The sequence below is a fragment of the Bos mutus genome, chromosome 18, assembly GCF_027580195.1.
Source record: "Bos mutus isolate GX-2022 chromosome 18, NWIPB_WYAK_1.1, whole genome shotgun sequence".
Lineage (NCBI taxonomy): Eukaryota > Metazoa > Chordata > Mammalia > Artiodactyla > Bovidae > Bos > Bos mutus.
The window spans coordinates 43555405-43568458 of NC_091634.1; the positions used below are offsets into that span (position 1 = coordinate 43555405).

Below are 13054 nucleotides of genomic sequence, written 5' to 3' on the forward strand. Positions count from 1 at the left end.
CATCTGCCAGAGACAGGCACTCTGAATCTAACCCCCCACGCCCTTCATCTGGCCCTGCTCCGCATCCCACCAGCTCTCTGCTCCAAACCTCAGCTTCCCTATCTGTCCATGAAGCAGGATGGCCCCCACCATGCCTAGCTCACTAGGGTAGGATGTGCTGTGCTAAGTCGCTTCAGTTGTGTCCAACTCTGTGGGGCAACCCCATGGAGTGCAACCCGCCAGGTTCCTCTGTCCATGGGACTGTCCAGGCAAGAATACTGGAGTGGCTTGCCATTTCCTTCTCCACTAGGGTAGGATAATGAACATTAAAGAGCTTTTGTCCAAATGCTAGAGGTTGTTGAGGACCCTGAGGGTCTGCCAAGCTGCTGCAAGCCTGTGGGAACTGAGATGCAGGCCCACCGCTCCCTCCCAGATCCTGCCCACAGGGGCAGCTCAGTCTATCAGCCGAGTTCATTACCTACCGTCTCTTATCAGCCAATCAGCTAGGGCGACCGGGAGCGGGTCACACAGCCTATTTCCTGTTTTCATACGGGGAACTTAGCAGAGCGGCAGCCACTGACCTGCTCAGCCCGAGTTTGGAATGGAGAGCTGAAGGGGGCCGTGTGACACCTCTCCAGGACCCCTGGACACGCACAGGACCAGAAGCCTCAGGTCAGTGTCTGATCCCAAGCTCAGCGGGCCTCTGCCCACTTGTGACCTGAGCCCCTTCCCCCTGTGACCAGCCCTCGGTACCTCTTGGGGGAAGGGTGGGAGGGAGTAGGGCTGGTGACAGATACACAGGGCTCCCCTCAGATATGAGGGACTCCCCTTAGCATACTGGAGCAACTCCTCGACCCTCCATCGCCTCAATTCCTTTTGAAGTGCCAGGCGCCTCTGCACCCCTTCTTGAGCCTGGGGAATATGCCACCACACCTGTGTTTCTCAAAACAGTGGTGCCAGGGGAACTGGCTCTTTGTCTCAGTACAGCCCTCGGATCTGGATCAAAATTCAGAATCCAGGGCGCACCCCAGAACCTATAGATGGGACTCTCTGACGTTGGGAACAGGAAGTCTGCTTTTTTACAAGCGTTTGACACCTCCACCCCCATCCCCACCCCCGAGGAAGTTGTGATTGTGATGGACGCTCACATTCATGAGTGTGCCCGTCCAAGGTCCAGGATCTGCTGCTTCCTGGGTCAGACCACGGTGCTTTGCTCTGCTGGCCTCTCACCCCTGACGGAAGACCTGCAGGCCCTCAGAGAGGTAGCGTGGACTTTGAAGGGGGCCCTGTGTGCCCATCAGCATCAGAAGACCCTGCCTGGAGGGCAGTCCTTGGAGGGAGAAGCAGGCTCAGGGTACATGGGAGGGAAGGAGCAGGGAGACCGCTCCTGGAAGCTGCATGGTAGAGGGGCTGGGACTCTGCTGTCCGCTGGGCCACAGACAGGCCCCCAAGCCAAGAGCACCAACACTTGTCATATTTTATTGTAAAGTCTAGACATCTTTGCTCTGTGGGGTGGGGAGACGGGAGGGAAGGGCCCACAGAACCCCACGTACAGCTGTCCCCCAAAGAGCTTCTGGAGTGACAGGACTGCTTTCCCCACCTTGCAGATGAGGAGACTGAGGGCTAGAGCCTCCGTGGATGCAGCCCTTGCCACTTTCCGGTCTCAGCCCATCCCATAAAAGGAAACATCCAGGAGTTGGCTTTGGCTGCTGAATTTGATTTTTACTCTAAGCCCTGTGTTCATGCTCAGCTTTCCCAGGTCTTTTGTGGAATGCCCCACGAAGGTCATCATTCCTGGGGTCTCACAGGGTCTGTGGGCAAACAGAGCTTCTGACCTGGCACCAGCTGCCTGATCAAGACAACAGAGCTAGATCAGGGACCACTGAGGCCAGTTCTCTTCGCCATCACCCATTTTACAGATGAGCTAACTGAAGCAGGTGCATAGGAGTGCCCACAGGAATCACTGAGCCCCTCAGAGTCCTGGCTACCAAAAGTCCCTTAGACAAGAGAGCATGTGGACCATCTGCTATCTTGCCTGGGCACCTACCAGACTGTAGAGAACCTGTTCCTTGCCATCTATCATCTTGTCAGCAAGACAGGGTTGGTAGTCACAGCTCTCAGATGGGGAAACTGAGACTTGCAGTTAAATAACTTGCCTACGGATCCACAGTTGGTCAAGACTCCTTAAGGGGAAAAAACTATAAGGTACTTGAGCACGTGCAGCCCTGGGTCAACCATGTGCTGCTCTGTGCTCCAGTTTCCTGTCTGTTTAGGGTGAGGCTGGATGGAGGGTTCTAGAGAGCTACCCACTGGACACAAGCACAGACCTCCCTGGAGAACGCCCGAGGGTTAAGGGACATCGAGCACGTTAAGGGATCCAAGCGTGTTAAGAAGGAGATGAAGCCATCTGCACCCTTCTGTTTGGAATTTCTGTGCCTAAGTGGTACCCCAGCTACTCCATCTGAGCCGATGTTTTAACTGTCCCCTTTTCTAATTCGTCTCAAACATTTTAAATTCTATTCCAACTTACACGTTAAATCAGAGTCATTTATTTCTCAAATATTTCCCAGAGCATCTATCACATGTCAGACACTAAGAGAGCCCATTATATGGTGCCTGGGACCTGCACAGCCCTGAGCTAAAGCTTTGCATGGTATGCCCGACTTAGCCCTCACACCAGCCTCATGAAGATTATTATGCCCCTTTCATAGGTGGCTGAGGCCCAGAAAAGTTAAATAGCTTCCAGGCACCAGCTCATCTTGCTCACTTACCTGGGTCCCAGACAAGAGTCATGCATAAACTAAACCCAAGGTCTCCCGCTGCCCACCCTCCCCTGAGTACCAGGGAGAGGATTCTGACGGCAGACCCGCCTGCGTTGGTGTCCTGCCCACCATTTACCAGCTCTTGATCCTGGCAACTCTTAAGTCTCAGTTCCTTAATCATAGCATGGAGATGAGAAACTCCTGCTATGCACAGATTCAGATGAAGTGAGAGAGTGGGTACTGAATGCAGGGTGTGACGCCTGCATGTTACAAGCATGAGGCTTTGCTGGTTGGGCACACTTACTAACTACATGACCTCAGACCAAACCTCAGTTTCCTCATCTGTTACTGAAGTCATGACAAGATTATTTTGTGTTGCGTTAGTTGCTCAGTCGTGTCCGACTCTTTGCGACCCTATAGACTGTAGCCCACCAGGCTCCTCTGTCCATGGGATTCTCCAGGCAAGAATATTGGAGTAGGTAGTCATTCCCTTTGGAGAAGGCAATGGCACTCCACTCCAATACTCTTGCCTGGAAAATCCCATGGATGGAGGAGGCCTGGTAGGCTGCAGTCCATGGGGTCGCTAAGAGTCAGATATGACTGGGTGACTTCACTTTCATTTTCACTTTCATGCATTGGAAAAGGAAATGGCAACCCACTCCAGTGTTCTTGCCTGGAGAATCCCAGGGACGGCGGAGCCTGGTGGGCTGCCATCTATGGGGTCGCACAGAGTCGGACATGACTGAAGCAACTTAGCCGCAGTCGTTCCCTTCTCCAGGGGATCTTCCCAGGGATCGAACCTGGGTCTCCTGCATTACAGGCAGATTCTTTACCGTCAGAGCCACTAGGGAAGCCCTGTGACAGATTAGTGTGGGTATTAAACCACATAGTGGATGTGAAGAGCCTGCGTGTATATGAAGTAGGTATAACAAGTTGTTAGTAAATGTTTGCTTAAAGATAGAGAGAGAGAGAAGGGAAGGATATATGCCAGTCTCCCTGTTTTGGACACAGATTTCATTTGAACATGTAACATAATATGATATTGGCACATTTTTCTGGACAAGCCAGTGTCTTTCTCCTGATTTGTCATCAAAGCCATTACCTTTGCTTGAAATCACGTCATTTAAAATTCAGAGTAACTTGATAGTATAAGGACCCTAAAAATAAGAGAAGGTTCTGCTCAGCCTTGAACTGATCAGTCCAGGAAAGGGCCTGACCTAGGTTTAGCACCTGTCAGGTGGTCAGAGGGCTAGGTGGGCAGTGGAGGGCTCAGAAGTGGCACCCCAATACCCACAAGTATCCACAACAGGAGCAGGCACTCACTGTTCTCTCTTGTTTTCCTGGCAGCCTTGGAGCATGGCAAGTCACAGGCATCCTGGGAGCCCTGGGTGGACAGGACCCATATGCCAGGACATGGCAGGTACCACGCCGAAAGCATCAGCTCCCCGCCCAGACCTCCCACGTCCAGGACCTGAGGACCACTTAGGTGAGCTTGAAGCTTGGGGCTTGGTGGAGGGCATAGACATTTGAAGACATTTGAAATTCAAATGTGGGTACTTCAGTGGAGGCTACAAGAAACAGGGAAGCTCACATAACTTGGGTTATCACAAAGTACACACTGAGACAAGGATTTGGTGCAAGTGGTTTATCCAGGAGGTTGGCAGGGGAGTGGGGAGGTGAGGAAGGGAATAGGAAACCAGTACATGGTGTGGATGAAAAGATGACCACTGTGGGTGACTCCCAACGGGGGTCATCTGGGAGACCATATGGAGCACACCTCAGAGCTGTCCCACCCAGAGGCAAGGAGGCCAGGCTGCTGTCCACTGGCCCCATCCTTCATCCCCAAGGGATGCTCCACAACACACTGCAATGGCCGGAGGAAGCCCTCAGGGGGACGTCCTAAGTGCTTCCAATAGCCCATGCAGTGTTCCTGACTAGTGAGTACCAAGGGGGCGTGGCCGGGCACTGACAGTGTCTGCTATAGCGCCACCTCCTGGAGGAAACGTCTGCCATATTCATGCAACCCTTCAGGACATGCCCAGTGAACGCCCGCTCTATTCCTGGCCTTGTGCAGGCATGGGGAAATAGGATCAGTCAAAAACCTCGCTGGCCTTCAAGTTTAGTAAGGAAACAGATCTGTAGAAAACAATTTAAGATGCCCCGGAAAAGGCTACATGGACAAGGTGGGAGGCTCTTATTCTAACAGCAAAGGGCCACTGAAGACAGCAAAGGGCCACTGAAGCAATATGTGGGCTGGGTCTTGAAAGACAGAGTTTGGAAAAGGGCTCCTGGGACACATGCCCCTTAAAATAAAATGCACAGTGACCTGTGCTTTTAGTGGGGAGGAAGGATCCCGGTCTTTCCCAAGAGTCTCAGGATGGCTGAGATCTAAGTGAGATCTAAGACACACTGTTATTTCCCAGGCAGGGGAAGAGGATGGCATTTGCGGCAGAAGAATTGGCATGTGCAAGAAAAAGCAGGGAGTGTGGGAAATGAGATGAGAGAGGAGGGAGGGGTCAGCTAAGCGGAGCCTGGAGCCAGGCAGCCTCGCAGCTCCCCGCGCCATCTGCTGGGGTGCGTTCAGCAGGCTGGCGGGGACCACGGCGTCAGCCAGGGCTGTGGGGAGGACAGAAACCAACCAGTCACATCCCTGCTGGATTTGGAGCATGGGGTCTCGTGATGGCTAGAAGTGGACGATAGACCACAAACACACTGCATTTCCCAGCAAGAAGCCACCTGGGAGGATGGGCCATTTCAGGTTGTCCGTGGTAGGGTGAATTCAGGCGGATTGGGTGCAGGAGGCTGGCTGATGCCAGACTTGGGATGAGGGAGGGGGATATTCACAGCGCTTCTGGACTCCCTCTGCTCATCCCAGACAGACCCGGTCTCCTCCCCCAGTCCTTGCCCCTAAAGCGCATCAAGCTGTACTAGTCCTTAAGTGCTTGTGCTTCCAGAGGCCCAGGGCAGCCCGAGCTCCAACTCCAGCATGACCACGCGGGAGCTGCAGGAGTACTGGCGGGCCCAGAAATGTTGCTGGAAGCACGTCAAACTGCTCTTCGAGATCGCCTCCGCCCGCATCGAGGAGAGGAAAGTCTCCAAGTTTGTGGTAAGCAGAGATCAGAGAGCCATGGCTCACCTTCACGGCCTCCTTCCTGGCATTGGGCAAGGCTGGTGGGGCCTTAGTCTCCCAGTCCATGAAATGGATCCACACACTTTAACTCACAAAGCTCTTTGGGCAAAAACCAGTCCAACAGTGAGATTTCCCACTCAGCACTGTGAGGATAGGAGGAGTTATAGTCCCTTATTCTAACAAGCAAATGGCCCAGTTTAAATCCTGTGTTACCTGCTATTATTGTCTGTGTCCCTTCTTCATTGTTTTTGAGATCCTTGTATAATTTTTATTATTATGTACCTAATTTTTTTTTTCTGTAAAGTGGATCACTTTCTAAAATGAACAGATTTATTTCCAAGGGAGATACCTTACATGGAAAACCAGCATAAGAAAAGGTCAATATTAAAGTAAATAGAAAGAAAGCTCAGGGCTGTCATTAAATTTTAGCTGGTTACCATGGTTAGTGGAAAGCTAGGCTTGAGGCTGATTTCTTTGTTAAAGGGCTTTCCTGGTGGCTCAGATGGTAAAGAATCCACTTGTAAGATGGGACACCTGGGTTTGATCCCTGGGTTGAGAAGATCCCCTGGAGGAGAGCATGGCAACCCACTCCAGTATTCCGGCCTGGAGAGTTCCATGGATAGAGGTGCCCTGTGGACTACACTCATGGGGTCACAAAGAATCAGACACGACTGAGTGACTAAATAACTTTTTACTTTCTCTGTTAAAATGGAATCTCAGCCTATGTCAGACAAGAAGTTAATGACAATGGGAGAGCCACACAAACCTTTCTTTGCCCCACCCTCCCCACTCCTTGCAAGGGGCTGGAGTAATAATAATAGCTGAAGCAGTGCTGACTGCACGCATGGCTTCAGTGCATCAACTCATTTAATCCTCGCCCAGTGAGGCAGGCCAGGTCACTATCCTATTTCATGGATGAGAAAACTGAGGCTCAGAGAGGTTCAAGTGCCCACCTGAAACCACACAGCTAGCCTGTGGTGGGCTGGAATCATTACCCAAACAGTCTGTGCCTTCATTGGCATCCTCTTGAAAGAGAAGAGAAAAGAATAGTTTCCTTACTATATAATATCACTGCCTACGATCACCCATTTCCAGGTTGATCCATATAATATCACTGCCAGTATATTACCTAAAACCATCTCCGAGGAGTTCCACACTTGGAAAACACCGATGGTATTCATCCAAGCTTCCCAGTTCAGTTTTGACCCTGTAACACCAAAGAGCCTCGCTGCGCCGGCAAGTTCTTTTGTGGACTTTCAACCCCGGGATGCCTTCCCCACCTCATCCCCCTCCGTCGCTTTGTTATTCTCCGGTTGACTTCTTGTCATTCATGATTCGCTTTTACTGGCTCAGCCAATTTAAAACAGAATCTCAGATAACGATCACCCATTTCCAGGGCAGGCTTTCAGGGCATCATCATTATTTCATTTCCTGGGCTCTGGGGCTCTCCTCGGCCATTGCAAACCCGCGGTGAGGCTGTTGTCAAAGGCGTGCTCCCTCCCTCTCTCCGCAGATGTACCAGATCGTGGTCATCCAGACCGGGAGCTTTGACAGCAATAAAGCCGTCCTGGAAAGGCGTTATTCCGACTTCGAGACGCTCCAGAAGAAACTCCTAAAGACTTTCCGGGAAGAGATCGAAGACGTGGTCTTCCCCAAGAAGCACCTGATAGGGAACTTCACCGAGGAGATGATCTCGGAACGAAAGCTGGCCCTCAAGGAGTACCTCAGCGTGCTCTACGCCATCCGCTGCGTGCGCCGCTCGCGCGAGTTCATCGATTTCCTCACGCGGCCCGAGCTCAAGGAGGCCTTCGGCTGTCTGCGCGCCGGCCAGTACACCAAGGCCCTGGACATCCTGATGCGCGTGGTGCCGCTGCAGGAGAAGCTCACAGCGCACTGCCCCGCGCTGCTGGTGCCCGCCCTGTGCGCCATGCTGGTGTGCCACCGCGACTTGGACAGGCCCGCCGAGGCCTTCGCGGTCGGGGAGCGGGCCCTGCAGTGCCTGCAGGCCCGCGAGGGCCACCGCTACTACGCCCCGCTGCTGGACGCCATGGCCCGCCTGGCCTACCTGCTGGGCAAGGACTTCGTGTCCCTGCAGAAGAGGCTGGAGGAGAGCCAGCTCCGGAAGCCCGCCCTCCGGGGCTTCACCCTGAAGGAACTGACGGTCCAGGAGTACCTGTCCTGAGCCGCCTGCTGGGGAAGCTGGAGAAGGGGGCTCGCCATTGCTCAGGGGCTCACTGGGGTTGGTTTTGAGCGGGTCGAGCCACTTGGGGCTCTAGCTTGTGGCCGTGACTTTAACAGGCCCCTCTTCTGCTCCTGTGTTGCCCCCCACCCCCAGTCTGCTGTGTTGAACCGAGATGCTCCCGGGTGTCCTTGAAAGCCTCTGCGTGTGTCCGTGTCCTCTTGATGCCAGGTCCATCTGGCCCATCTGGCCCCATCCAGATCCATCTCAAAACCACAAACCCAGCTGCAGAAACACTGGAGAGTCATATCTGCCTTGCTGGGGGGTTTCTGTAGGCCACTGGAGGACAGGTTTAGGCTGCCCATCACAGACAAAGCTTAATCCGTTTCCTCACAGACCTCTCTCCTTAGGTGTCCAGAGTATCTTCTCTTTGCTCCTCCCTCCTTGACCTGGCTTGCAAATATTCCCACTGACTATCCTAAGTGTTCTAGCTCTTCTGTCTTAGGTTTCAGCCCAATTCAGCAAAACAAAAGATCAGCTACTGCTCCTCAAGGCTTTGTCCCCAGGATGGGCTGTATGTCAACAATTGGAAGGCTGGAGGGTCCTGATCTAGAACCAGCAATCACCACCTTGGGGTGGGTTTTTCATTTGTAAGGCAGCTGTCCTTTGAATGGCCTTTCTGGATTATGTAGAAATAGCCCTGCAGGGAGGCAGGACTCTGGGTAGAAGAGATTGAATGCTCAACACCTCCCCATTTGAGGGACAATGGATTGGGGTCCCCAGATGAAGTGGATTCCAGACCAATAACTGGGTTCAGCACAGGTCCAGGAGTTAGTGATACAAGCTGGTTTGGATCTTGTATGTCCATCAGATTAGTAGTCCCTGAAGACCTAAACCATGTAACTGAGTTTATCAGGGTATACTAAAGAGGCTGTAATTTGGGAATCTTAGTGTGGGGCACCACTGGCCTGAGCCAGGATCTGGCTCAGCCAAGAACAACGGACAAGCATTCACTGAACTGCACTGAAGGTATTCAACAGCGACACCATGTGGCGGCAGCTGGAGTGGCCCCACCAGGCTCCTTCCTGGAGGTTAGATACAGACTGACACAGATAAAGCCTTCAAGTATCTCAATTTACTCCAGGAGAAAGATGTTTTAAGTGGAAGAGATTGGATGTCTTGGAAATCTTGACATGTGGAAAATTAAAGTATAAATGGAAAAATAAAAAGAGCTGCAATTCTTTTGTAATGGTAAAAAAGATTATACAGATTTTACAAGTTCTTCATCAAATATAAAAAGCTATCAACTGTTAGACGTAACAAATATTCACTAAGAAAGAAAAAAAATGCCCAATATGGGGAGTTTATTAGGAGTTTCCAACAAAAAGCTGGGAGAGCAAAGAGTTAGCTCTCAATGTAACGGTCCACGTGGAATAAACCTGCTTCCTAGAAAGGAACATTGAGGAAAGGCGTGAGTCAAATATTGCATTGAGAGACAGTGGGGCATCTAGGATTTGAACAGCAAGCTGGTACTCACCCAGTTGTGGAATCTAAATACACACAACGTGGTCCAAAATCCTCAAGCAAGGAAGTCATGGTAAAGAGCTTCTCAGCAGATTTTTCGGGTACCTTGCACCACAGATGTAAAGTCTCTCTGTAGGAAGTCAACTTAGATCCAGGCCAATAGAGAAGAAGACGCCACTGACTTCAGAGGTGCTAAAAAGTAAGGGGAGGGACTGTGCCTCTCAAAATCACATGTACATGGTGTTCATGTGTGTGATATGGAAACAGAGGAAAAAATCTTAGGCGAGGTAGAAGGGACCTAAGAAACGATATGGGAGATCCCATCAGTATCCTGAAAGAAGGGCTGGGTACCCTTCTTTCAGGTAAGGAAAAGACTCACTCTGGCTTCTGAAAATGGCCCACCCACATGTTACAGCTTCAGGGCTCCCACGTTGTCTCCTCCTGGTAAAGCTGGAAGCTTCCCGCCCAGTTCTTCTGATGACTTTGGCCTGTGGGTCCACTGATGTTTCTTCTTGCCACACGCACTGTGTCTTCATCGACTCCAGGTGTCTAATGGCCTGGGGTGACCCAAAATGGCCATCTCCTCCTGACATCTGTCTTAGCTGCAGAAGTCTGAGACCCACTCACTTCTTGAGTGCCTGGATCAAGTCTTTGAATTCCTCAAGCCGCCTCCTCCAGGGGCCTCTCTTTGTGGCCCACTGAGACCCCACCAGGTATGCCACGCTTCTGTTCACCTGGGCCCCCTCCCACCCCATGGTATGGTTTCGTTTTTCTTTCCAGGGGACTCTGGTGGCAGCTGACCCTCTTCTCCTGACTCTTCTCAAAAGTTGAGCCCACAGCACAGTACTGTGGGGGACATCTGCCCCCCAGTACTCAGGTGGGCCCCGGACCAGGTGCATGAGTGCCCCCTGGGCCTTATGAGACAGGCAGAATTTCAGGCTCCAGCCTAGGCCTTCTGAACCAGAATCTGCCTGTTAACAAGACTCCCTCGCCCCTTCCCCTTCCTGCCCCTCGAAGGTGATTCCTTTGGATGCAGGTTAAAGTTTGAGAAGGCCTCTGTTGAACTGACTTGAAGGTGCCTTGATGCGAATCATCCACAGAGCCTGGGCAGTCTGCTGTCCGGGTTCCTGGCTGCCCCATCTCCTCCCAGCCCAAGCCCTCATGGGTACACATGCTCCAGTCCAGGGCCCCAGGAGCTCTTGGTGGAAGTAGCATACCAGTCACTCCCCTATCCAGAACCTGTTCTGAGCATTTGTCCCCAGAGCCTGCAGGGGACCCATTCACAGCAGCCTCTCCCTCCTGCTGCCTGGTGACACAAGGGCCCCGTGGTCTCCCTTTGGACGGGATTCATCATCCTTATGAGACCCCATGCCTGGGGAGGCCGGCAGGTCCTTACCCGCAAGCCGGGATAGGGAAACCATGGCTCCCCAGCATGTTTAGAGCCCTACTGTGTGTCTAGGGCTTCCCTGCTTACTGCCAGTCCAATGATGCCCAGGAGATGTCCTTATCCCATACAACAGATGAGGACACAGATACCAAGAGCTTAAGTGACTTACCCAAGATGACACAGCCAACAACGGGGAAAGCAGGAAATTAAGCCGAGGCCTGTGTGACCTCCAGCCTGCGCTTTCCTCCCTGAGCCCCACATTGGAGGACTGGGAGGAGAGGGTTTGCCGATATGTCCCTGGGGAGAGGTCCCTTAAAGGTCATCATCACACTCTTCTCTGTTTATAGGTAGGGAAACTGAGGCCTGGAGAGGGGACTCACTCAAGGTCATGCAATGAGACAGGGCAGCTCCAGGACTGGGCCGGGGGTGTCCACATCAAAAGGATACGGTCAGACTAATCCGGGGCTGGGATTCCAAGAGGTTTTTGAGGGGTCACCCAGCTGGGCCCGGGGGCACAGGGTCAGTATTGAGGCCTGAGCTGGGGTGGCTATCCTATCAGGCAGAAAGCTCTGTTCAGGGTGGGCTCTGGACCTATTGCCTACATGCCCTTAGCTCGGTGACGGCCTCTTCCAGTTCCACCTGCTGGGGGCAGGGGTCTCCCACCATGTCCCCAGCCAGACTCTCCAGGCGCCTCCGGAGCATCCGGTCCTCCTGCGCTGCCTTTCCAGAACCCTCCTTGGGGGCCCAACAGCGCTGCCATCTGTTCTAGCATCCACTAGCCGTTTTCCTTCTGGCGATCTCCTTTTACTTATGTCCATTGGAAAAGAAACTTCCTCATATGACCCTCCATGGACAATCAGAATCACTTGCTATAATGAGGAGGTGGCTATAAAAATAAATACAATGAAACTGCTTGTGGTTTTTACACCTCCATGGCCTTTGTCTGAGATAGGCCTTGAGTCTGAGGCCGCCGATGTCCTCTGTTAACAAAGAGACAAGAGACAAGCCTTAGAGACCTGTAATCACCACATTGAGACTGCTCTTGGATTTACTCGGAAGAAATGAAAACTACTGCAAAGGGAAATAAGCTGCTGACCACATGACCTGGATCATCCAGTATTCTCTGTGCATTGTAAAGGCCTCAGTCCAGCTGGGGCCTTGCTCCCATGGCCCTGACCCCCATCCCTTTCCCATGCTCCGTATCAGCCCTGCTCTCTGTCCGGTTCCTTGATCGTGGGCCTGGTTTCATCTTTGACATCCTTGGCTTCTTCACCCCAGTTGGGAAGTGGTACCCGGGCTCCAATTTTGGGCTTCACAGACTGACATCAGCTAAGATCCCCTAAATGCAGGGAGAGTTCTGATTCATTCAAAGCCAGAAACTTCCCCTGGGAAGAGCCAATGCCCTTCCCTGCAAGAGGCCCTGCACAAGCCCCGCACAAGCCCCACCCACCCAGTCAGCAGAATAGAGCCCCTCACTAGCCTTACCTGTCTGCCTGCTTCTCATCTCTCAGTAAATAATGATGAATGATGCTCCTACTCTATGCCAGACTCTGGCAAGAGCTAGGGACATAGCAGTGAGCTGGAAGATCGGGTCCCTGCCCTCATGGAGCTGCTCATTATAAGGGAGGCACTCACAGAGCAAACTGAAGCTGGGACAGAATGGTCTCTCCCCAGATGGTCAGGGAGGGCTTCTTGGAGGAGGAGGTGTTTAAAGGAGCCGTAGGGGAGGCTGAGGAGGCAGCCTCGCAGAAGCATAACCCCGTGGCAGGAAACTCCTGTCTGCCCAGGGAGCCTCAGCCCAGGCCTGGGCCCAGGAAAGCAGCAGACAGGCCCAGGACATCCCTTCCCCAAGGTGCCTTCTGGCTGTTGCCCATTGAGAGGAAGGGTTCCAGGTACTGACAGAAAACCGCCTGGCAACGCCATCCGTGCTGTGGCCCTTCTCAGTCACTGGCCCGCTGCAATGTGAATGAGCTGGAAATTTGTGTTTAGGGCACACAGGCCCGTGGGTTTACAAGTGACAGAAAGCCAGGGTAATCTGACAAAGAGAAATGTATTCTCTGAAAAGCCCAGGAGTAGCTTAGCTTCAAGCCAAA

At 52.5% G+C, this 13054-nt stretch overlaps 1 protein-coding gene across 1 annotated transcript; it reads left to right on the forward strand.

Moving 5' to 3' along the window:
- Nucleotides 1-515: 515 nt before the first annotated feature.
- Nucleotides 516-12373, forward strand: SNX20 (sorting nexin 20). The gene is made up of 4 exons (XM_005902635.3): nucleotides 516-651; nucleotides 4089-4227; nucleotides 5696-5847; nucleotides 7385-12373. Exons 2-4 carry the CDS (start codon nucleotides 4098-4100, stop codon nucleotides 8051-8053), a joined length of 951 nt encoding a protein of 316 aa, XP_005902697.1. The 5' UTR covers nucleotides 516-651; nucleotides 4089-4097; the 3' UTR covers nucleotides 8054-12373.
- Nucleotides 12374-13054: the final 681 nt, after the last annotated feature.

Excerpts from the sequence above, each read along its gene's own strand:
- SNX20 (XM_005902635.3), top strand. The coding sequence starts at position 4,098 with ATGGCAAGTCACAGGCATCCTGGGAGCCCTGGGTGGACAGGACCCATA. Across the intron at positions 4,228-5,695 it reads AGGACCTGAGGACCACTTAG|AGGCCCAGGGCAGCCCGAGC; the intron begins GTGAGCTTGAAG and ends TTGTGCTTCCAG. Across the intron at positions 5,848-7,384 it reads GGAAAGTCTCCAAGTTTGTG|ATGTACCAGATCGTGGTCAT; the intron begins GTAAGCAGAGAT and ends CTCTCTCCGCAG.